This window comes from Neofelis nebulosa, chromosome 1, assembly GCF_028018385.1.
Source record: "Neofelis nebulosa isolate mNeoNeb1 chromosome 1, mNeoNeb1.pri, whole genome shotgun sequence".
NCBI lineage: Eukaryota > Metazoa > Chordata > Mammalia > Carnivora > Felidae > Neofelis > Neofelis nebulosa.
In genome coordinates this window covers 118138548-118164908 of record NC_080782.1, presented here as the reverse complement: position 1 = coordinate 118164908, position 26361 = coordinate 118138548, and the positions used below count along the sequence as shown (strand labels likewise).

General features: G+C 39.5%; 1 protein-coding gene across 13 annotated transcripts in view; it reads right to left on the bottom strand.

The window, feature by feature from the left end:
* Positions 1-26361, bottom strand: part of PPP2R2B (protein phosphatase 2 regulatory subunit Bbeta) — a 509802-nt gene that overhangs the window by 56542 nt on the left and 426899 nt on the right. For all 13 annotated transcript variants that reach the window (XM_058732601.1, XM_058732604.1, XM_058732596.1 and 10 more), the window contains one exon: positions 42-219. In XM_058732601.1, coding sequence (XP_058588584.1) covers positions 42-219 — 178 coding nt within the window. The remainder of the gene's footprint in view (positions 1-41; positions 220-26361) is intronic.

Genomic DNA, 26361 nt, shown 5'->3' with positions numbered 1-26361 from the left:
TGATTCAAGCCAACTGGTTATTGACCCCAAGGAAAGGATACTAAAACTTTGATTGGTTATTTCAAAGTTCCAAAGGTTAATCCTCAGGTCATCAGCTGACATGTAGGTTTCATAGTCGCTGTTGACTGATATGGAGTTGATGTGATACGTGTGTGCATTGGCGAATACTCTTCGCGGGGTGGCCTCCACCATCAGGTCCATGGGTCTCAGAACAGGCACCTGGGATGCAAGAGAAACAAATCACTTCAGAACCAAAGTTCTTCACTAGGGAAAACGTCCGCATGTTTATGTCCTTCATCATCACAACACAAAATCATAATCACATTTAAAAAGCTTGAAGTTAGAGAAGCAGACTGATAAATCACATATTCCTGTTTCCTCAGTTCCTTTTAGTTTTTTTTTTATTTTATTTTTCCCTCTGCTACTTTTAGTTTTACTTTTTTCTCAAAAGATGTCATCATCACTTAGCCTTCATGGGCAATTTCATACTTTATAGATTCTAAGCATTTTCCCTAGACATTCTAGGTGGCCTCATCTTAGAGAAAGTACGCTTAGAAGCTACTGATCAGGCATTAGATTCCAGAGCTGTTGTTCCAAGCTGCTTGTTTGTTTTAAACATGAAATGTATTTTGAAAAGGAAGTTGTGGGAAAATTTTAGAAATATGTAGTTCAACTTTGACCTACATATATATACTTCATGGCTTTGGAGGTCTAGACCCCATCCTGGCTTTTCCCCCCAATCTTTAAGGGCATTTTGTGAAAATATATAATCACCCAAGATTCTAACAGTTAATTCTAAAATTCAGCCATGATCATACATGGCACTCATTGACAACTTGTTTTACCTGGGAAAATCTTGGTTTATATTTACTACCCGGTGTACCAACCAGGTACTATCCTCATTTGGACAATAAACTCTATGGTCAGCTTACTGATATCTAAAGGGTCCTCAGTGATTATTTGTTGAAAGAGTGAATAAGAATATGTAAGAAAATGTTTTCTTCTCCACAGGTCAAAGAATCAGGCAGTTAAATCATTTCCCACACATGAAGGTCTTCCAGGCAAATATGAACAAGAAGACCCAGACTCTTCTGATTCTCTTTTTTTAATGTTTATTTATTTTTGAGAGAGAGAGTGAACAAGCAAGCATGAGCAGGGGAAGGGCAGAGAAAGAAGGAGACACAGAATCTGAAACAGGCTCCAGGCTCCGAGCTGTCAGCACAGAGCATGTCGCGGAGCCCAAACCCACAAACGATGAGATCATGACGTGAGTCCAAGTTGGAGGCCTAACCGACTGAGCCACCCAGGTGCACCCCCTGACTCTCTCTGTGAATTCAAGGGCACTTCTGACAACTCCTGGGTGAACTAGTTCCTGAGAAGGTGAGGGAGAACAGCAATGCCCGGCCGGGGACAGACTAAAAACAAAACAAAACAAACACACAACACAGATGTTGTCCTTTAAGAGAAAGAAGAAAAAAAAAAGGACCAAAATTTCCTTTATGAGGAAGTCACCTCTTGCAGCTGAGCTAACTTGTTGACTAATTTGCTACCAGGTAGTTGATTAAGGCTTCAACTTCTGAATTTGTTTCAACCCAAGGGGTGAGGGGAAGAGGGCAGAAACAAAGGTTACATTTTGTGAAGTGTACTCACTTCAATGGTAGAAGCTTTGACAAAACATAGTTCTCCCAGTTCAGTCTTGAAGGGAGTTCAGATCACTTCTGAAGGAGATTTTAAATTAAATAATTTAAATAAATAAACAATTCAGAGAACTCAGAGTCCTATACAGCTCTGGTGCTAGACACCCTGGAAGACAGAGTTGGCTTGAGATGTGGATGTAGGATGTGGTGGGGATCCTGTGAACACCAGAACAGGGAGGGGAAGGCAAGCCTTCATGTGCCCTCTATGCCAATTATGGATGATGGTTTTAGAGCATAAGCTCAGGAATGGAGAGAACTCGAAGACCTTGGTTCTCATCACAGACTGACCACATAGTGAAAGGCTGTGTGACCATGGGTTATTAACTTGGCCCTCCTGAGCTCTGGGCCATACTATTTGAAAAACCAGTAACACCCACTGTGCCCTAGTTATTAGGAAAGGTCATTGGGATCTGTGGAGATAACATGCCCTCTGGTTCACCTGCCTTTTTGTTCTTTGAGCAACATCTACTGGGCTCCATACAATGTCCTAGAGAATCCAACCAGTGAACCAAACCAGACATTTCCTGCCTTCATAGAGCAGGGCTAGATGGAGGAGGGAGATAGGAAGTCATGTCACAACAAAATGTCATAAGTGCCCCCACATAGATGATATCATGCCAAAGGGAATTTAACATGGTCAGGGAGGCCTGGAGAGCTGTTGCTGAAGAAGTATTGGATGGATGACTGTGAAGGATGAGAACAGGTTTACTAGGCCAGGAGGGGAGGAAAGAATGTTCCAGTCAGGGACAAGAGCATGTGCAAAGGTCCTAGGGTGGGGGTAAAGCAAAATGAAGGGTCAATAGATCAATGTGGTTAAGACAGAGAGAGTGATGGGAACCATGGTAAGAGATGAAGTGATAGGGTAGGTCACAGGCAAGCCCCCACCCCCCAAATTTTTGCCATTATCCTTAGAGAAATGGGCAGAACTAAAAAGATTTCCAATGATTGTGGTATGATAAAGTTTGATTAGATGATTCTTGATGTACAGGGGAGAACAAGTTAGAGGGCAAATGAGGTAAATTTTGGAAAGGAAGGTGATATACCATCCAACACCAGTTAAGGGTGCATCTGAATTAAGACTTTGTAATGGATAAAAAAAAGTGACTCTGTTCTTGGGAACTCTACCTGAAAGTATTTATTGGGCGTTTACTCCTCTGTGTCAATCATTCTGCGGATGTTATTTATGGTAATTCTTTCAACAGCTCTGTGAAATAGGTTGTGGTGTGAGTATTAATACGAAGAGAAAGCTCAGGCTCAGAGAGGCTAAGTCAGTGGCCCAGGGTTGCCCAGCTATGAGCCATGAGGCATTGTCAGAATTTAATACCAGAGCCTACCTGACTGCAAACCTAGTGCTCCTTCCAATGTATCACACCACATGCAAATATCATACGTGGCAGGAAGTAATAAATGCTCTGTAAGTGACACGAATAAGCTGCCAGGGGAATTTATGGAATCAACACTATTACTGATAATAATAACGGTAGCAGTAGTCAGAGTTTTGTAGTTGAGCTGCCTCTACAAACCTCAGTTAGGTGATGTAGGTGTACCTGGTATTTGAATAGGAGTGACTATTCCGTGTACTTCCAAAAACACATGCCATGCTTTTGTAGTCTGTCATAAAGGAACGCCCCACCTGGAGCTTTTGAGTGCTACCTGAGCTTCCTCTGCCTCCCCACCAGTCCCCTCCCAGAGGTAGCAGAGCTCAAAGCGGGCTCCCCAGGGCCCCAGAAGAAATGGAATCTGCAAGGACTTCCTGTGGCTCCTCCTAAACTCTTCCCTGAGCCTCCTTCATTACTGTGCATTGTTGGCGGAGGCTTCCCGTGGCTGTGGTGACAGGGAGGGAGCATGATGGCCAGGATCAAGAGGCATTACAAAGTGGGAACTGCCAGCCCAGAGCGTCAGCTTAACGTGATGGGGCTGCCTGCTAATTCAGGCTGACATATTCCATGATGTACCACTTAATAGGGAAGGCTCCGCGTAGGTATCTGGGGAGGGAGCCTCTAATGCCTTACCTAGATAAGGCAGAGGGAGGAATGTCATTCATGGTATGCCAGCACCATTCTCATGTCCAGGTCAAGACCTGCCCACTGCCTAGTGATGCCCCTCACAGGAAGGAAGAGTGGGGGTCTGGTTCAAACTGGACGGGATGACTGATTGGGAAGCCTTGTTGGGACTGTGTTTTCCAACTGCACTGGCTACATACTCCCTTCAAGGCCAGGCAGGGAGAAGAATAGGACACTGTTCTCTGAGCTGGGCCCACAGGCCCTCATTAGGGCTTTCTCTGTAAGACACTGATGGAGGGCTTCTGTGCTATTGGCCAAGCACTGTGTCAGAGCTCACCAGCCCCAACGCCAGGGCTCTGCTTCATTCAGCCTTCTGACTTCTTTGGGCAGAGCACTGGGGAAGACTATTCTGCTTGTCCATTTTACAGGGGAGGATCAAGGAGGTGAAGTATCCTGTCCAATGGCACACATACAGTACAGTGAGGAGCTGAACCGAGGCTATTTGGTTCCTGAGTGAGCACAATGGTGCAGACGAAACTATTAGTGTGAAATGTGATCTTGCCATTTTTGCAGGTCCAAAATCATCAAATCTCAGTTATTGCCTCTGGTTCAGCCTAATATTTTGGAAGGATTCTGTGCTATAGAGATGTGACACTGAATCATGGAACAATAAATCTTGGAAGGGCCATCGTGTGTGTGTGTGTGTCTGTGCGTGTGCGTGTGCGTATGTGCGTGTGTGTGTGTGTGTGTGTTTGTGTGATGGGGATGGGGAATTTAATGGGAAGCTGTGGTTGTCAAGGCTTTACCCTCTTCATTGCTCTTGGTAGTACGTTTGGATTCTCATTTATATCATGCTTAAATAAATATTTCTGTGGATAAGGAAAGTTTGAAAATGACTGGCCCAGGCAGTACCTAAAATCAGCAGATGTACATTGTCCATGGTCACCCAGCTTTCTACCTCTCATCCCAGAGCTTCCTCTGCCCCTTCCCCATACCATATTCCTGAACTGTTCTCCACAGGACCAGAGGCCCCTTTTTGCCAAATGACAGGACCAGAATTGGACAAAACGCAGGACCAAGCCAGGACCTTTAGTTTGTAGTTCAAAGCCTCTTTTCTGAGCAATGTTGGCTGTGGTTGACAAGGCTAGAATCAACTGTGAGACAAGGCCAGTGCTGCATTGTGCCTGCAATGAGAAGTGAGTCCTTGGCCCTCAAAGGTGGTTCTGCAGTGCACTGCTGGGTTTTGGTCATGTCCCTCCCTCAGGTGCCTCATATTCCTTCTGGACCTTGATTCAGTTACAGCTCATTGTGCTGAGCCTGATTCCAAAGGATGAACACACTAGCCCAGTGGGCAAGACCACCAGCATCATGTTAGAAAATCAGATGATAACATCTCAGGTCCCAAGAGAGGGGTCTCAGAGTCTAACCTGCCATAAAGCTTATAGAAATAGATCTCATCTGTAATGTTAGTGGGATGTAAGGAGCCTAGAGAACCACACCACTGCCTCTCTCTCAGCAGTGAGGTCTCTGTTCAGTTATCTCCCCTGAGGGAGGCCCTCCATGCCCAGCCCACCTCAAACAGGACACCCTCCACTCACTATCCTCTTCCCCAGCTAACAGCTTAGGATGTTTTAAACACTTCAGCAATTACAAGACTACACTGTTAGCTAGCTTGACAATAAATTAATTAAAAAGAAAAAAGAAAAATATAAACACTCCAGCAATTCATCAGAGAATTCTCATCAATATCCTGTGATTTATGTTGGTAGATATTATGATCCCTTTTGCACAGATGAGGGGACTGAGGGCAGAAAGGTTAAGTAATTTGTGTAAAGTCACACAGTTGGTACACACACATGGCACTCTTGACTCTGGAGTCTAAGCCCTTGGTGGCTCTCTATTGTAGGCCCTGGAAGAGCCCACTGGGGTGTGTGGGAAAGAGACAAGTGAAGAGACATTTCAGTGCAGGGCATCTGTGCTGTGACGGAGGTCGGTGGGCACTGCCCAGGCCGTGTTGGCCAAATGGGTTATGTGTCTACCTGGGGAGGTCAACAGAGACCTCAAAAGGAGAGGGCTATGAAAGCAGGCAGGGTACAAAGGGTTTGTAGGACTCGATCAGGCAGAGTGGGGGGTGCTCTAGTCAGAGGGACCAGCACACGCAAAAGCTCAGGAGGAAGAGAGCAAAGAACATGTGTACAACTGTATGATTCCATGCGTTTCTGGGGGAGGATGTCCGTGATTTATTCACTCAACAAATACTGAAGTCCCTACTCTGTACCAGACATGAAGAAAACCTGAACTGGGTAAGGGGGTAGACAGTGGATGGGCTTCTACTTGAGGTGGGGTGATTCTGGAAGATGTCTCTCAGGGAATGACTTTTGAGGGGAGATCTGAATGCAGTGAGGGAGGGAGCCTTATGGTTCTCTGGAGAAGAGCATTCCTGGAGGAAGGAAGAACAAGTACAAAGGTTGGAGCACCTGAGAGTGGCTTGTACTTACAGTATAGGAGGAACAGCAAGGAATCTTTGTGCTGCAGTGGTTTGTAAGCGAACAGCAGCAGATGTTGGCTCATTAGTGAGCACTGGATGACAGATGTGCTGTGAGGACAGGGAGGATTCAGGGAGCAGGGATAGCTGTCCAATACAGACTCCCCTTCTGGTTCAGCAACCCCTTGCTTGCTCTGTCTGTCACCACTCCTTCTGTCTCTCCCCACCCTTCCCTTCAGTCTTCCTGCCCTGGCTATTTTCTAATTATCTTTCCTGCCTTTCCTCTTGGAAAATACAAGATCATCTTTCAGTTCCCAGAAGCCATTTACTAACAAAATGAATGTTGCTGTCACTTGGCTTATTTGGTGACCATGCAGGCGATTCTTCACAATCTTCCAGAGCACCTAAGCAGGTGCCATTGGTCACAAAGCACCCCCTCAGAGATACACAAGGAAAGCTGTGCAGAATCCTGAAGCCCCTGAAGCCCCCACTTGAAACGACATCTGTGAAAATGCACAGCGGGAAGAAGCTAGAGGTGAGGACTCAAGTGTCTTCATACACTGACTCTTCACAGAGAAAAAACAACAGCTGTGTTTACCATGGCAACCTCCAGTGCCCCAGCAAGTTGACAGATTCAAGGCAAGGCTGAGAGAGAAGAGATGACCTGATAGGAGCTAAAGAACAGAAAGAAGATGGAGTCATGGAGAAGAAAGAGGGAGAGAAGATCATATGTAGAAGGATGTGAATGGATTTCAGCTGTTCAGTAACCTTGGGTCAAATATGTTTGAGTTTGGTAGACCAACATTTGAATACCCTTGGTTGTTAAGTACAATTAACATGATTGACATTATGGAGCCTTTTGAAAAAATTTCTGTCCATTTAAATCCATGCTTGGATTTATCCATATCTCCTTGTCAATGTGTGACAGATGCTTCCACCTCTGTCCCAATAGTTGAGATTACTTAATATTGGGACTGATAGGCTATATTAACATCATGGGTTAGGAGGTCTCCATATCATCAGTTAAGAAGTACATGTAGGAATGTTATGACCATATATTGGACCCAGATAAAACCTTCAATAAACACATATTGAGGGGCACCTGGGGGGCTCAGTTGGTTAAGCATCTGACTTTGGCTCAGGTCATGATCTCACGGTTTGGGAGTTTGAGCCTTGCATTGGGCTCTGTGCTGACAGCTTGAGCCTGCAGCCTGCTTCAGATTCTGTATCTCTCTGCCCCTCCCCTGCTCTCTCTCTCTCTATCTCAAATAAAAAATAAAACATTAAAAAAAGGACATGTATTGAGCATTTATTACATGCTAAGCACTTACCACACAGAGGAAGCTCCTTAGGAAGCTTAGTGGAGACAGATTAACACACAACTTCCTACCCTTTCTTTTTGTTCCTAACAAGCCCTTTTGGGAAGCTGAAACCATGTCTGTTTAACATAGAAAAGAAACAGATGAGAGCTGTCTACCTCCTCCTTGGTGCAAGGAAACCGTGACCTTGGTGCTCTAGGTATAAGGCTGAATGGAGGATCTAGGGTGGTTATACTATCCCATCTAGAAGCAATACACAATTAAGAAAATGCAGAATCTAGGAAGTTACAAATTCCAGCATCACTTGAAGATTGCCACCATGCCCTTCTCTGGGCTTTCTTAATGAAAAATCCTTCGTGACTCTCCAATGACAACCATTTTAAGTCAAGGATAAAGCCAATAGCTACAGACAACCAAGACTTCATTGTCAAGGAAGAGAGTAGGTCATCTTCAAAAAGGGAGAGCCATTGGGTCCTCCTGTAAGTATCCTTATTCCAAAGCAACACAGCTTTGTGGCAGAGCGGCCATCTTCAAAAAACAGGAGTTATGTAATGGCTTCCCAAGAACTATATGGAACAGTTTAAAAGGCAACCATTCCCCTATCACTAGCCTCCACTTATTTTCCTTTCTGAAACAAAATCATCCCAGGAGATTCCCACAGCCTAAATTCTCCTTCTCCTCTTTGTGAAAGAAAAACACAAAAGACATTCATTAACCCATCTTCAATCTTATGATGGTGCACTATCCAAGGTATAAACACTTCTGGGAGGGGTAATTGGGTGATGCCTTTAATCAATGCCTCACAAATGCCACCACCCCCAGCTCGATACAATATGAATTTCTAATAAAGTTTTACTATGTATGTTTAATCATTATTTGTCAGAATTATATATTTATGTTGTTCAGGTCAACTGTGTTCTAGTAATAATGTTAGCAATGATTATATCCACGAGAATTTTAAACCCTTACAGTCACACACAGATGGGGTGGGGCTAGGAATCTATTTTTGTTCAGAAATGATCAAAGAAAGTTTTTAACATTTATTTGGGGGGAGTTAAATGAATATATATGTTTCAAGAAGAAAAAGAATATAAAGTTCTGACTTTTTAAGAAGTTCACATACTTTTTTTATTAAAAAATTTTTTTTAAATGTTTTATTTTATTTTTGAGACAGAGAGAGACATAGCATAAGCAGGGGAGAGTTAGAGAGAGAGGGAGACACAGAATCCAAAGCAGGCTCCAGGCTCTGAGCTGTCAGCACAGAGCCCTACGTGGGCTCGAACTCACAGACAGTGAGATCATGACCTGAGCGGAAGTCGGAAGCTCAACCGACTGAGCCACCCAGGGGCCTCAATTCACATACTCTTTTAATGGATATTGGTGGGTATTCAGTTAAGATGGTATTTAAATTCCAGGGGATGCATTAAAAAGGTGATGTAAAAGTTTTATTTTAAACTGCCTATGTTCAAAATACTCCTGAAATCATCTTTTGGAATTATTTACCGTTACGATGGAAAATGCTTTCTCATCTATTTAGAAATGCTCAGAAAAGAACATGAGTTTTCAAACTTCTGGGGGGTACACAAACACAAAATCTGAAGTTGCATGGTGTAAGAAAATTTTTAAAACCAAACTGGATTTGAATCTTGGGCGGGCCATTTTCTAGCCATCTGGCCTCCGGCTTGTTACTTTACCTTTTGCCCTGTCAGTGCTCCCTTCCATGATGTTAGAGAGAGCAACTCTCTCAGTAGCTTTTTTTGTTGTTGTTGAGAAAACTTAGCACAGTGCCTGATATATGCGATCTAATAAGAAAAAAAAATTACAGAGAACCTACTTTGGCCAGAATTGTGCTAAGCACTTTAGGCATAGCATTTATTGAATCTTCACAATGATCTTAAGAGGTTGGTACTGATACTGTTCCCATTTCCCAGATGTGGATGCTGAAGCAAAGGAGATCATAATGCTTGCTCAAGGATGCACAGTTATTAAGCTGTGAAGCTGCCCTTGAACTTGGCAGTCTCGCTTCTGCCTTTATGGTTGCTATTCTTAGAATTTTTACCATTAACTTCCATTTGTGGAAAATGGTTCATTCTGAGAGATTGCCTGGGGAAGATTTTCAGACTTTTTCTATTGGCTATGGGGTTTAGGCATCCCTTCTATCCACTCAGGGAATTCAGCCATGATTACAGAACTCAGCATTGCTCAGGAAAATTGGGTAGTGGAATGACTGTTCACTGGGTAGCAATTAACTTCATCGGAAAAAAACAAAAAAACAAAAAAACAGCTTAAGGCTTTTCTGGTTAGGAGTTTTCCAAATAGCTTCTGTCCACATTGTCATGAAAACCTTGGAACAATATGGTCGTTCATCCAATTATCAAACCAACCTGGGGGGCAGAGTCTGGCATTATGTGTGCCCATTATTAAAGGGTAATTCAGTGTAACAAACCAAATCGAGTATGTACAAAGACTGTCAAATAAAATAAACCACTAACAAATTAAATTACTTCCCATTTTCAGTGGGAAGAATGCCAGTCATTTTTCATTTTAAAAAATATGCATCTTAATTCCATTTTTAAAAAAAAAACATGAAAAGAAGCATTTAAAGGTCTCTTGTGCTGTCTGCACTGAGGTTTATTTTCCACAGGCACATCTTTCCTGGTCCTGAGGCATGTTCTTTCAGAGAATTAATGAAGCATTAAGCCTCACCCTGGTCAAAAAACTTGTTTCCTCCATGGACCAATGGTGGATGGAGTTCAAAAAGCAAGAGCGATGGGTTGGCTCTGGCTAACAGTGACATATCAGAGTTGTTGTTTCCAGAATGAAACTGCCACTCAATAGCAATCCGCCAAAAACTCCAGGGAATCCTATCCAAATAATATAATTTTTAGATTTCCTGATCACACCCTTCAACAGCCTCAATATGTCCCTGATTTCTTTTACTGGCTTTGTCATGTAGATTGAAATAAGCCTTAGAGGAAAAACCCCTTTGGACCAAGTCAGGCTTTGTGCTTCAGGTTCTTAAATATTTGAGAATTATATTCTTTCATTTGACAAACATTTATTAAGTGCCAATCACTGCTCTAGGTTGTACGTGTACAGAGTGAACAAAACAGATTATTTGTGGCACTTAAAGTCTAATAGAGAAAAAAGGCATTAAGGTCTCAAGGTAGATATATTGTTCCAACTGCCACTAATGCTATAAAGAGATGTATATTGTTTCAAGAGAGGAAAAAAATACTGCTTCAGTAAAAAAAAAAAAAATAGGGCCTCTAATGTAGATTGGGGAATTAGGTGAACTGTTTTTAAGGACGTGAAAACTCACCTCCCAAAAGCAGGGGCATAGCATCCTCTAAATCAGTGGTTCTTAACTGGGGAGAATTTTGCCTTTTAACAAGTCTGGAGATATTTTTGGTTGTCACGACTGGGTGTATGCTACCAGCATCTAGTGGGCAGAGGCCAAGAATGATGCTAACTGCCCTACAAGGTACAGACTAGTCCCCAGCAAGAAATAATGATCTGGCCCAAAATATCAACAGTTCTGAGGATGAGAAACCAAGCTCCTAAGGAAATCCTTCAGACACAATGTCTAAATTTAGGATAGAGAAAATTAACCCAGTGTTAATGTGCACAATAGGCAGCAAAGAATTCCTGTTCATAGAGAGGTTTAGAATTAAAGAGTATATGTATGTATGTATACACACACACACTCATAGATATACATACACACATATATATTTTATATATAAATACTTTTATACACATGCAAGACTTATCTTCTACCACCAGCTATAAGAACAACACACAATCCATAAAAACTGCCTGATGAATTATTATATATTTTTTAAATCCAATGCATCAAAGATGGTTTTTATGGCAGATGAACAATTTCATGCTCTTGGTGTCTTTGACTTCTTTTGGCCTCTCTATGGAAAAGACACGAAAAATATCTTTCCCTCAGAAGATAAACTCACTATCTAATTACTAGTCCATGCAGCAGCCTGTAATTCTGCCAGTTTTATCTTACTTTTTTTCCTCCCAGACACTTCCATTTTCTGCCAACATTGCTATTTCTCAAAGCATGTTTCCCTGTTCACTGCCTTTCCTGTTATTTCCCTTGATGTTTCACATTGTGTAATTCCACAGGAAGAAAGGAGACATCTTAAAATATCCCAGTAGGGGAAAATTTCAATTAACACCTATAGGTGGGGAAGAGAATGGGATGGGGAGAGGCAGTGGTTTAATTTCTTGGTTAGTTTGGGAAGGATTAATCCCAAAATTGTTTTTGTTTTGTTTTTCAACTGCTATTGATAAAAGTATTTCTAAAATGTGTCCACACAGTTTCTCCTATCCATGATTAGCATAAATATGGAAACTTCAATGACCAAGGATCAACATACCTGTCATTTATTAATGCAGAATATACAGAACCCAGAAGATAAATATAAATTTGATATTTGCTTCAAGAATCTTGGAGTTCAAAATTACATCTGAGAATTCATGACACTAAAAAGATGTAGAAGTGTACAAAGAACTTTGAAACATGGCCTTTCATAGATATGGACAAAGCTATACAAATTAGCTAACTGGTGTCAGTTCTGCCTCCCGCCAACAGATGGCGGTAGTGATTACTAATGACACTATAATTTAGTAACAAATTGGCTTCTGAATCACCTTTCAGAATTGCATCCTGTAGTTCTCATTCCTGGCTGCACATCAGAATCAAATGAGGTCTCTTATTAAAAACTGATGTCTGGGTCTGACCACTGAGCTGTTAAATCAGAACGCCTGTGAAGTGGAACTCAAGTACTGGGTTTTAAAAGTCCCCTAGATGACCAATAGGTAGAGCCAAGGCTGACAGCCAATGAATCTGAGGGGGGTAGATGGAAGAGTTTCCATACAACAAACTTGTAATAGTGGATGTATTTCAGGGTATGAGATTATATGAGTTTAAAATCAGTTTTATAGTTTTGGGTAGACTGAGGTTTTTGTGTTAACTTAAAACCACTCTGATTTTTAAAATACACAAATAAAAAGGAAATCATTTATGGAAGATACAAATGACAGGAAAAAGGTTACTATTCAAAATCTACAAAGAGTTACTAAAAATTCATAAAAAGACAACTCAATAAACCTATTGGCAAAGGATAGAAACAGAAAACAGAGAAAAGGAAAACCAAACGATCAAGAAATATGTAGAAATATGCCCAACCTTATTAGTAGTCAAGGAGATGCAAGTTAAATTTGTGAATCTTCAATCTTATAGAAGATTAATCTTATTAATCTTTAATTTTTACTTATAAAAATTTTACTATATGCCTGTCAGTGTTCTAAGTCTTTATAACTATTAATTCATTTAATACTCATAACAATTTTATGAGGTAGGTATTCATGTCATATCTCGTTACAAATGAGGATAACAGAGGCATGAAGCAGCTATGTGTCATAGCTTAAAGTTGCACAGGTTGTGTGTGCTATAGTTGAGACGCTGAGAGCATCCTCAACCTTAATGACTACACTATGCTCCCTTGTCAGCAGTACCTCTATGTGAATAGGCAAAAATGATAATGACTACTAACACCTTATCCTGGAAATGATATGAAGCCATGGACTTGCTGGTGGGATTACGAATGGCAAAAAGATTTTCAGAAGGTGATTCGGAAGAGGCTATTAAAACAAAATAACATACACACCTTTTGATGTAGCAAATCCCACTTTAATGGAAACTATTCTACAAATACAAAACATTAGTTTGTGATAGTACCTGTTGGAGAACATTTACTGCAGCATTGTTAGTTATAATTGCACTCTAGCAAAATGTGGAAATAACCCAAATGTCTACCAATGGGGGGATGATTTAATAAGTTATAGTACACCCGTACTTTAAAATGTCTGTAGCTATTTCAAAGAAGATGAATTGACCTGAAAGGGCGTTAATACTACTGAGCAGAGTAATGTACATAATATGGTCTCAATTTTGTAAAAACAAAATCATATCCATCTATTAATGCTAGTATGTGTTTGTGTGGGCAAAGAGAAAGGTATGGAAAGACACACACCAAACTAGTAACACGAATTACATTGAGATGTGGGTCCACAATTTTGTATTATTTGACTTGTTGCTGTAACCATGCACTGTAAAAGAAAAAGTAGCAAAATCCTTAGGTCTAATGTCCTGGCAGGATTCTTAGGATTCTTCTGTCTGCACCAGATTCTTCCTGGGAAAACTAAAGCGGCTCTAATGAGCACGATTTCCTCATTCCTATAAGCCCAGATCTGCTTTCTTGAACTGTCTGCCTGTTAGTTCCCCAGGTGACCAGAGAGCCAGTCCACTCCCTTCACTATGCAAAAGCACTTAAGATATTTGCGGACAGCTCTCAACCCACCCCATTCCTCATTAGGCAAATTATACCAAGACGCGGCCTCCAATCTTCATATCCCACCAAGGGTCAGTGCTGCTTCACATCTACTGATGCTTTTCTTTACTGAACACATCTACCAGTTTGAAACATAGAGGGACCTGCATTCTCCTATGCAAGACATGTGTTTTTACTTATGTAGCTTAAAACTGATTTACCTCTATCATAGTCTATATTGTGAGTTCAATTAAAATTCCCAGGTCTTTTTTTTTTTCCTCAAATAAACAAATGTCAAAATATCTTCTATACTATTGACTGTTTTTAACCTGAATATGATTTCCTAAGTTCTCTTCCAGATTTATCCTTTCCTTTTAAAAGTGAAATACAGGAATGGGAAATTGTGTGTGTGTGTGTGTGTGTGTGTGTGTGTGTGTGTGTGTGTGTGAAGTTAATGAATTATGGATTCTGGCTATTTGGATTTTTCCATATAATGAAGATGGGTGATTGAGTTAGGAAAGTGGAGAAGACAAGATAGTGTCCTGTAGTCTGGCTGCACGGTGGAAGATACCTTAAGTCTTCCATTTCCCCAATGTCAGGGCTGAATTTGAAATATAATATTTCTGGCAAGTAAAACTATTACATTAAGTGGGTGAGGGAATAGGTTATCTCTAGAGGAGAAGTTTTGCTAGTTCCAAGGAGAGAGAGCATGACTAGGCAAAGAACAGAGGTGAAGGGAGGGAACGAGAAAGAGAAGAGGGTATCTGAGAAAAGCAGCAGCACACAGGACTTCAAAGAGAAAAAGCATGGCAAGCCTCCAAAACGGGAAGGGGGAAAGAGAAGAAAGTGGGAGCAGCAGTCAGGGGCAGGTAATCTTCTAGTCTGGACAGTTTAGATGTCAAGAAACAGAAACCTCCTCAAACTTACTTTAAAAATAACTCCTAAAAGACAAAAAACGAAAGGATTATTGTAGGACAGAAAAATGTGGGAGATTATCAGGACTGAAAATGGAGTGTGTGAAATAGAACAGGGACATGGCAAGCTGTGAGGGACCTGGGGACTATCGTTGTCTTTTGGTCTCTGTGTCTTTCCAGGGCCACCTGGTCTTTTGCTTCTCCCTGGATGTCTGGGCCTTTCTCCTCTCCTTACCACCAAAAGTTAATTCCATCTGTTGAGGAGTGTGACCGTGGATTCCAGTGAGTTCTTCTAGTTCTATTTCAATTACACTTTCAAACCAAGTGCTCAGCACTATTAGAAAGGAGAAAAGGGAACAAACAGTGGGGAGGACAAAGTAGGAAGAATGTAAGAGTCAAACCCCTCCAATGAAGGCTCTTCTCTTCCCGTGAACATATCACGTTCATAATCACCTCCATGCCCCACTTCTAATTACTCCCTTCTTTCCTTAAGTCTTCCCAGATCCTGACCATGCCAGTTAATAGAACTCCCCTACCCCCACCTTACTCATGCCATGTATGTACTCAGTCCACTGGAAAATCTGATATTTTAAGAGTCCCATAGAAAGGAATGAATTTTCTAGCTTCCTCCTTTATCCTAGCACTATTTCCTAGCCTTCTTGGAATCAATTCCTGACTAAAGCTCCTAGTATTATAATTTAGACTTCTAACAGTCTCTGTTTCAAGAAGACTGAAACACAACTGGTCACTATTACTGCCTTTCAATCGTTTTCAGGCAATGAACACTTTTCTCTAATTCTCTAATTTCCCCCCATTCCCTAATAATCTTACAAGTTGTGACATTTCCATAGCAATCACACACTTTCTAAGACTATACTGTTAAAGTGTATTAGAATAAAAGTTTATCCTGAATAAAACTTGATAATTACTTCTTCTGGAACAATATGCTATTCTGGATGACTTATGCCTGGTCTGGTTCTAACACATTTAAATTATTATTCACTAAGACCCTGACATGTTTTTCCACATATTCACTTCCTCTTTTCATATTCTCCATATAAATGGTTGAATTTTCTCTCCACAGGCACCAGCACTACGTTTTGTCATTTATTGATTTTTTATTTTTTATTTTTTATTTTTATTTAAACTCAAGTTAGTTAACATATACTGTAGCACTGGTTTCAGGAGTAGAATTTAGTGATTCATCACTTACATATAACACCCAGTGCTCATTATAGCAAGTGCCTCCTTAGTGCCCATCACCCATTTAGCCCATACCCTACCTCCTTCCTTCCATCAACCCTCAGTTTGTTCTCTATTGTTAATAATCTCTTATGGTTTGCCTCTCTCTCCCTATTTTATTTTTCCTTCCCTACTCCATGTTCATCTGTTTCGTTTCTTGAATTCCACATATGAGTGAAATCATAGGATATCTGTCTTTCTCTGACTGACTTATTTCACTTAGCATTATGCTTTGTCCTTTTAGAACTCTGAATCCCATCTGTTTCCCTCAAGTTTCCCTCTGTATCCCATCTATTTCCTTACTCATTCCTGATCTCTTCTTTGACCCCTAGTTTTGCAAAATGTGAGCCTATACAATGGTAGGGAGCAGGAAGAAGGGTGAAAAGATGAAGTGTATAGACTTGGAGGCTGACTCATAGGACTATAAACTCTATTACTTTTCTTTTCTTCCTGAAGGGAGGAATATGAATTATTTTCTCAAATAACCAAAGCAGGGGACCTGCTTAAAAACCATAAATCTCTCAGGCTAACAGTTAAAAGGAAGGGAAAACTAATCATACAGAGGGGAAAAAAGGCAAGTATGCAGTTCATTTAAAATCACTGTAGTTGAACACCAAGTCACTCTACCTGACTTCTACTTATTTCACATTCTATTGAGAACTCATTTTGCATCTAACCTAGGAATAATAATTATAGACTGAATTGCATCACGTATGCATTAATATGTGGGTTCAACTATATGTGCTTAGCATAAAACAGAAAAATGAAAGAAGGAAACAAATTTAAATAATGTTGACTGTGGCAAGTGCATTCCACTCAATGGTTAGAAGCCCCCACATAAATATGAGATGGGGGGAGTCAATCTGCAATTTCCTCAGACAGATTGTGTGGCTCTCATCTCCTAGCATCTTGATATGTTGAATGAGCTATTAAGGTTTAACGAAGTCTATTTTCAGAAATGGCCATTCAGATTTTTTGTATAGCTTTGTATTTCACATTATTCTTTATATGTTATATATATTATTTTCTACAGAGTTTACAAAAACTATGTATACTATCTCTCATGGGTGATTTAAGGGGTTTTTCAGGGATGTTTTTGAACAAACTTGACTCTTGCATTAGGGGGATGACTTTGGAAACTTGCCTCTACAAAAGTGCCATTTTATTGACCCTTTTACAAATAACCTACTATTTTCCATGTACCATTACCTCCTTTAAGTCTCACAAAAATCCCACAGGGTTGATATGGTTTTATGACTATTTTACAGATATTTAAAGAACTGAGGTTCAGTGAAGTTAAATGATGTAATAAGTCATGAGGTCATTCAGTCAACATCAGCAAAGATAGGGTCCAAACACAGTCTGAATTCATGGACCATACTTTTTCACTATGTCAAGGAATCTAAAGTGTTGATACTTTTCAAGTTCTTCATTGGCTTATACTAGGGGTATTCTATATTCTTTTGTCAAGGATGACACAGAGTATGATATTCTAATACTTCAAAAAGTTAGTGTAACTATTTCTAAGCAGTATTTGCTGAGCACCTACTAAATGCAAGGTGCTATTGGTATACTGTAGGTAGGGAACAGTCATTTTCCTAAAGCAGCTCACAAATTGAGAAGATAAAGCAAAGAGTCAAATAATATAAGAAAATTTTCAAATAATTTGTAGGCAGGAGCCAATAATAGGCCTCATAAGTCATGGTAAGAACTTGAGAATTCATTCTAAGTGATAAGGGAAGCCACCAGAGGCTGTTAAAAGGGGAGTGAAAGATCTTATTTGCATTTTTAAAAGCTCCTTCTAAGTGCTTTGTGGTTAGGACTTTGGGGGGTGGGAAGGTGGGAGGTGAGCGAACATACAAAGAACAACTGGGAGGCTTTTTAACATGGTAGTGAAGGATATAAGTTTAGAAACAAACTAGCAGAACACATAAAGGCAAAAGAGAGGAGAAAATAAAGCAATTACATATATAAGTTGCTTTGTAGCAACAACGTAAAACAGAAAATGTAGAAATCAGAGTTATCAACATGGTTTAGAGGCTTGAGGAAATCACAGAAAACAAAATGAAAAAGTACTAAGATATAAAAATCAATGAAGAACAGATTATATACACACAAAACAGAGGATCCAATGTATGTATAATTGTTGCTTATGAAACAAACAAAAGAAGCAATTTTGAAAAAAAAAATTTATAAAAGTTGCATGAAATAAAGACTTCAATCCAAGATTGAAAAGATGGAAAAGATTGAAAAGACTGAAAAGATAGTAATTCAAGAAAAACTGGCAGTTTAGTATGAAAGCGTACCGTAAAGAAGTTACGTTACTTTAAGCATAAAGAATATTTATAGGTTATGCAGATCTTTAAATTGACTCAAATATGAGAAGTAAAAATAAAGACTGACTTCAGACTTCCCTCCCCAGTAAACTCAATGCCAGAAACTAGTGTCCCCAAGTTATGACAATTTTATATTCTTTCAGGCTATAATTTAGAATAGACGCAACTTTCTTAAGCAGGCAAAAATCAGGGAACACAATATTTATGAGCTTGTACTAGAATGTAAGCTCTACCGAGGCAGGGTCTACTTCTATACTGTTTTTCATTTTATTCTCAGCAACCAGGAAATACAGCGTTACACATTTGTAGGTACTCAGCAAATGTTGATTGAATGAAAAAAATTTTTTTACATAAAGAAAATTGGAGATCTTCTCATTCAGAGATTCCTAAACTGGTTGTTTTTTGTTTTGTTTTGTTTTGTTTTTTTATCGGAACCACCTAACAGATCTTAAAGAGAATTAGAAAATAGAGATTGCTCACATCTACACTTTGAGACTTAAACTCAGCTAGTCTGGGGTAAAGCTTAAGTATCTTGATTTTGAAAAAGCTTCCCCTTCAATTTTTTCTTTTTTCTTTTCTTTTCTCTTCTTTTCTTCCCTTTTCTTCCCTTTTCTCTTCTTTCTTCCTTCCTTTCTTTCCGTTTCTTTCTTTCTTTCTTCTTTCTTTCTTTCTTTCTTTCTTTCTTTCTTTCTTTCTTTCTTTCTTTCTTTCTTTCTTTCTTTCTTTCTTTCTTTCTTTTCCTTCTTTCTTCCTCTTTCTTTATCTTACCTGCTTTGCCCAAATTCTTACTTAACATCTTCTTTAAATGGATCCACTTTTTAGTTAATTGTATTTTGTTAGGGAACTTCACATCACACCAATGCATGAGAAAAATTTTCTGTGAATTGCTAAAGAACCCCAAAAGAATGTTATAAAAATAAACACAATGAAAAAAACTGTTTTTAACCTACCATAACTAAGGAGGAAGAAATAGACAATCTGAACAGACCAATTACCCCAATGAAACGGAGGCAGTAATCAAAAAACTTCCCCAAAATAAAAGTCTAGGACCAGATGGCTTCACAGACAAATTCCACCAAACATTTAAAGAAGAGTTAGTACCTGTTCTCTTCAAACTATTCTAATATAGAACAGGAAGGAAAACTTCCAAATTCATTCTATGAGGCCAGCATTACCCTGATACCAAAACCAGATAAAGACACCACAAAAAATGAAACTACAGACCAATATATCCGATGAATATAGATATAAAAATCCTTAACAAAATATTAGCAAACCAAATCCAACAATACATTAAAAAAAAAAACATACATCACCATCAAGTGAGATTTATTCCAGGTATGCAATGGTGGTTCAATATTTGCAAAGCAATCAACATGATACATCACATCACAAAGAGAAAGGATAAAAACCACATGATCATTTCAATAGATGCAGAAAAAGCATTTGACAAGGCATAACATCTGTTCATAATAAATGCCTCTGCAAGGTAGGTCAAGAGGGAACATATCTTTACAAAATAAAGCCCTTATATGAAAAACTCACACCCCCACATCATCCTGAAAAACTGAGAGCCTTAACCCTAAGATCAGGAATAAGACAAGGATATCCACTCTTAACTGTTTTTATTCAACATAGTACTGGAAGTCCCAGCCACACCAATCAGATAAGAAAAAGAAATATAAGGCACCCAAATTGGTTAAGGAAGAAGTCAAACTCTTGCTATTGGCAGATGACATGATACTATATACAGAAAAACCTAAACAGTCCACCAAAAAACTACTAGAACTGATATATAAATTCAGTAAAGGTGCAGGATACAAAATCAATGTACAGAAATCTGTTGCATTCCTATACACTAATAATGAAGAAACAGAAAGTGAAATTAAGAAAATAATCCCATTTACCATTTCATCTAAAACAATAAAATATCTAGGAATAAACCTAACCAAAGAGGTGAAAGGCCTGTACTCCAAACACTATAAAACACTGATGAAAGAAGTTCAAGATGATACAAAGAAATGGAAAGACATTCCATGATCATGGGTTGGAAGAACAAATATTGTTAAAACATCTATATTATCCAAAGCAATCTACACAGTTAATGTAATCCCTATCAAAATGACAACAGCATTATTCACAGAGCTAGAACAAACAACCCTAAAATTTGTATAGACCTCAAATAGCCAAAGCAATCTCGAAAAAGAAAAACAAAACTGGAGGTATCATAATTCTAGACTTCAAGTTATATTACAAAGTGGTAGTAATTAAAACAGTATGGTACTGGCATTAAAATAGACACATTCATCAATGGAATAGAATAGAAAACCCAGAAAGAAAACCACAATTATATGGTCAATTAATCTTTGACAAAGGAGGAATGAATACGCAATGGGAAAAAGATAGTCTCTTCAACAAATGGTGTTGGGAAAACTGGACAGCAACATGCAGAAGAATGAAACAACTTTTTTTCACCATTTACAAAAATAAATGCAAAATGGATTGAAGACCAAAATGTGAGACCTGAAACCATAAAAATCCTGTGAGAGCACAGATCGTAATTTCTTTGACATCAGTCACAGCAACATTTTCTTGAGGCAAGAGAAATAAAAGTGAAAATCAACTACTGGGATTACATCAATAAAAAAGTTTCTGCACAGTGAAGGAAACAGCCAATAAAACTAAAAAACAACCTTTTGAATGGGAGAAGATATTGGCAAATGACATATCCCATGAAGGATTAGTACCCAAAATATATAAAAAACTGATACAAAATTCAATACCCAAAAGACAATCCAATTAAAAATGGGTGGAAGACATGAATAGACATTTATCCACAGAAAACATACAGATGGCTAACAGACACAAAAAAGATGCCCAGCATCACTCATCATCAGGAAAATGCAAATCAAAACTACATTTAGTTATCATCTCACACCCGCTAGAAGTGTCAAAATAAAGAACAAAAGAAACAGCAAGTATTGGCGAGGATGTAGAGAAAAAGGAACCTTCTTACACTATTGGTGGGAATATAAACTGGTGCAGCCACTCTGGAAAACAGTATGGGGGTTCCTCAAAAACTTAAAAATAAAACTACCCTATGATCTAGTAATCACACTTCTGAGTTTTTACCCCAAAAAATTTAAAAAACCCCACTAACTCAAAGGGTACATGAACCCCTATGTTTATTTACAATAGCCAAACTATGGGAGCAGACCCAGTGTCCACTGATACATGAATGGATAAAGAAGATGTGGAATATTATTGAGCCATAAAAAAGAATGAAATCTTGCCATTTGCAACCACAGGGATGGAGCTAGAGAGTGTAATGCAAAGCAAAGTAAGTCAGAGAAAGACAAATACCATATGATTTCAATCCTATGTGGAATTTAAGAAACAAATAAGCAAAGGAAGAGAAAAAAGAGAGACAAACCAAGAAACAGACCCTTAACTACAGAGAACAAACTGATGATTACCAGAGGGGAGGTGGGTGAGGGGGATGGTTGAGAAAGGTGATGGGGATTAAAGAGCACACTTAACAAAATAAAAAAAAAAAGTTCTTACATTCTAGCCATATAGGGTCACCTGGAAAGACTTAGCTAGCTCTAAATCTTCAATAATCAAGATTTAGAGGGGTTGAAAAATATGTACATCAAAGCAAGACTTTGGGCTTGATGTAATCAGGGATGATTTAAAAAAAAATCAGGAGGGGCACCTTGGTGGCTCAGTCAATTGAGGGACTCACTCTTGATTTCCTCTCAGTTCATTATTCCAGGGTCATGGAATTGAGCCCTACATCAAGTTCCCTGCTGAGCATGGAGCCTGCTTAAGATTCTCTCTATCTCTCTTTCCCTCTGCTTCTCTCCCTCATTCATGCTTTCTCTCTCTAAAAAGAAAAAGAGAGAGAGAAAGAAATAAGAAAGGAAAAACTTCTGCTATGTGATTCAATATTACGTAAAGCTATGTCTTGTACCAACAGAAAAACATAGCCTAGACTTTGGGAAACACAGTGATATTTCACAGTGACCAGCATGGTACTGGGGATATGTGATGTGGCTAATATATATTGATGTCAAATATTTATAGGCAATGTACTTTGTGTCAGGCACAATACTGGATCTTTGGAACAGGACAACAAATAAGACAGTCTCTGTCTTTAGGTTGCTCAATATGCTATTTTATGTGCCTTTTCACACTTGGGAAGTGATAAATGCTTGTTTGACAAGCTCTTTGTATACGCAAAGAGAGAGCGGGTACCTTGGCTGGCCATTACTGTATCCTTCCTTCACACATCTGTAGCTACAGATTCCAAAACCAGGAAGGTGTGAGAGACTGTCTCTTATACTTGCTTTCTATAATCATGATAGTACCTAATGCTTCTAGGGGGCTGACTATACGCCACTCCATCAAGCACATGACATGATTTATCTCCTTTAATCCACACAACCACCAAATGCAACAAAGGCAATATGGGAGGGGTAACCTTACTTCGCAGATGAGGAAATGGAGGCACAGCTCTGACACCAGGCCCTATCCACCCTAGCGAGCACAAAACTACCCACCTATGACCCTACTATGGTTTTATGGCTATCGTGTCACCTGCCACTGCCATTTAAATCCTGTTTCCTTATCATGGCATGATCAGAAAAGGAGCTTGTGACGCCAATGGTTGTCTCATTAACTTCTGGCTATTAAAGGGAAAAATGCAGAGAATCAAGGCAGGTGCAGATGAGGACAGTTGGACTGAGAATTAAGTTAAATGATAAGCAAAACAAAGGCAGAGAATAAAGAGAAGATGTCACAGGAGGTTAAGAGAAAACTAATGAGCTCTTTTTTAAACAGAAAAAGAGAATGGAAGAGGTGAAGAAGGAAGCCAGGCTGCTGGGCTTGGCAGGGGGTCATTTATTGATCGACAAGTAAGAATGTGCCAAGAACAAAGACACAGATGAGGAAAATCACTTGCTGCAGTTTTCACAATGGGAGATGTCCAAGGAGGCAAAAAATGTAAATTTCACAGGGGAAGAAGATTATGAAGTAAGATTCTTCAAGTCCTCCAAAGGAAAGCCCTCCCCCCCCCTCCCTTTTTTTAAAGCATCAGTTTTGTTGGCGAACAAGCATCAAACCATCAAACCACATAGTTGGCCTTGATACTGACAGACACCTGAAGCTGTTTGGAGTATAGGAAACTGGGACGAAGTCTCATAATGACAGGGTCAAAGGAGACCTAGATTTGTTCAGGGAGCAGACTTTCTGTGGACTCTCCCAGAGAAAGGAGGGGGATCTAAAATTGGAGGCAAAGGAATAGCTTCTCAACAAGGAGAGCACTGGAGTGGGGGATGCCTCAAAAGACACAGAAAGGCAGGGCGCCTTGGTGGCTCAGTTGGTTAAGCTTCCTAAGTTCAAGCCCCGGCATCAGCATCAGGCTCTCTGCTGTCAGTGTGGAGCCTGCTTCAGATCCTATGTTCCCCTCTCTCTCTGCTCTTACCCCAATTGTGCTCTCTCTCTCTCTCAAAAAAACAAAAACAAAAACAAACAAAAACAAAACACCTTACAAAAAAAAGACACAGGAAGGCTAAGCAGAATTTGTCCAAATGTTACAGATGAAAGTTATGTGATCTATCTTGACAGGGGAAACTACTTGCAGAAATGGAGGTGCATGAGGACTATTAGGGAAAGTGGAACCACAGTGAAGTTCAGCATGTAAACAAATAAAGGTGGCAGACAGACCTCTCTTCCTTTACAAGGAGAACCTGCTGCTGTCTGTCCAGGTTGGAGTGTTCACTTAAGGCTCTCTTGTTAATTTCCAAGTCTTTGAAGGGGTCTGACTCAAGACTCTCCCCAACTATTTATTTTTCCTTCATGAGAACTGTCTGGTTTAAATTGACATTCTTTTCTAGATATATTTATAGGTATATATGTTTTTTTTTGTCTTTAATTATAGAAAAGGAGATAACCCAGCTCTTGAGTTATGATACCAAATATAGGGAAGCATTTTCATTTTTCAAGGTTGCAGATTTAGGCAAGCTAAGTTTACAGACTGTTTGGAATTTCAATCTCTCAACATATAAGGCACTTGCAAATGCTTCTGCTCATATATATTTTTTCCCCTCCCTAGAAGGGACCAATGCCAATAAAGCTCATCTCTTCCTGAGTTATAGCTTTTTCCCTTCTGATAATCAGTAAGAATTATGCAAAGGCATAGCGTTGTTAGCAAACAGAAAGAGAGAGCAATCTAATTCCACCTGATCATTTGGCCTGGCACATTGTTTTTCCAGAACATATCTTACCACAGATGCTGGCAGTGTGGTTTCTATAGAAAAGCAGTCCAATTAAGGGGAAAATTTCTGCTAGGTCAATTTTAATGTCTAATGTTGAATTTGAATTTGTGAATATGAAATAGATTAATAATGAGCTTGTGCTGGAAGAAAAAAATAGAATTCTCTTCTCGGTGGTGAAGACAAAGGAGAAAATAGCAAAAGAACTTTTTTTGGCTGTTTTTTAAGGAAACGTGACATGCACGGAAGGTTTTTCTTCATTGCTAATAGAAAATAAAGAGGGAAGGTCTAACATCTGACAGTGGATCCTTTGACCTAGGGAGATAATTCTGCACTTTTGGTGGCTGATGGTTGCAGGGTGAGGCAGAGAATCTAAAAGAAGATTTGCCACCAGAGTCTTGAGCCAACTTTTAGCAACCTTGTGGGGAACTATTATTGTGCTATTATTCCAGAGGCCACTCACAGGAGATGGCTGCAGCTTCTTGTCTACAAAGAAGTGCTTACTGCTAAGCACATCACTTTTCTCAGCCCCGTGACAACTTAAAAGTTCACTGGTCTTTCAGAAAAGGGTGTTACAGCACGGGAACACACCTCGACTTTATCCACAGAGACTCAAATTGATGAGTTATTCTCCATTATCTCCTTATCTTCATTTACAGGTTTTTATTTTTTTTCCTTCTCAGAGTCTGTCATGTATGTATATATTTATGAATCTTTAATGGGTATATCCTTTAGGCCAGTGATAGGAACATTCACTGATGAGCCTTAAGTATTCAGGTTGATGTGGTTAGGCAGATGAACTCTAGTCATTTGATCAAGTTAGAAGTCCCTCCCTTCCTACCTGTCCTCAGAACTGTATGCTTACAGGGACATCTGGGTGGCTCAGTTGGTTGAGCATCTGACTTTGGCTCAGGTCAAGATATTGCGGTACGTGGCTTTGAGCCCCGTGTTGGGCTCTGTGCTGACAGCTCAGAGCCTGCAGCCTGCTTAGGATTCTGTGTCTCCCTCTCTTTCTGCCTCTCCCCCGCTCATGCTCTGTCTCTCTCTCTCAAAAATAAATAAATATTAAAAAAAAAAACTGTATGCTTCCATCCAAAAGCAACAACTGGGGTCTACCCATTATCTCTCTGTTGTGAGGATTCCTCATTTTCAAACTGGAGCCAGCTACCTATTATCAAATGGTTAATGCTAAAAGCCAGATCCTATGCCAGTATTGTTTTCTGATAAGAAGTACTATGATGTAGGTATGTTATCGATGATAAAATCAATACTTTCAGAGCTTAATAAAAGGCCCAAAGCCTTACAATAACAGAGCTGGGATTTGAATCCAGAGCTATTACTCTAAAGACTGCTATACTAGACTTTTATACCGCTATACGAGACTCTCTCCCAGAACAGTTCCAACCGTGGGCCTCCCTCCCTTACCAGAGGGTAAGTAGAAATAAGTCAGCCTCACATTTCTTCTGGCAATAAGAACATTTTGCTCACACATTCTGAACAAACAAGCAATTATTCTGTTTTATTTTAAAGTATCCATGTGACTTGTTCCTTCAGCTCCCACATCCCTCTGTGTACTGTCTTGACTCATATTTTGGGTTTGTCCACAGAAAATAAATTGCATTTCGAAGTCCTGGGGAATTTAAACTGGCAGCCAACACATTTTGGGCTGTGTTGTGATTCTGAAGATATGCTTCTTTTTAAAATACATGAAGATGGAAAAAAAGAACAGTCCCACTG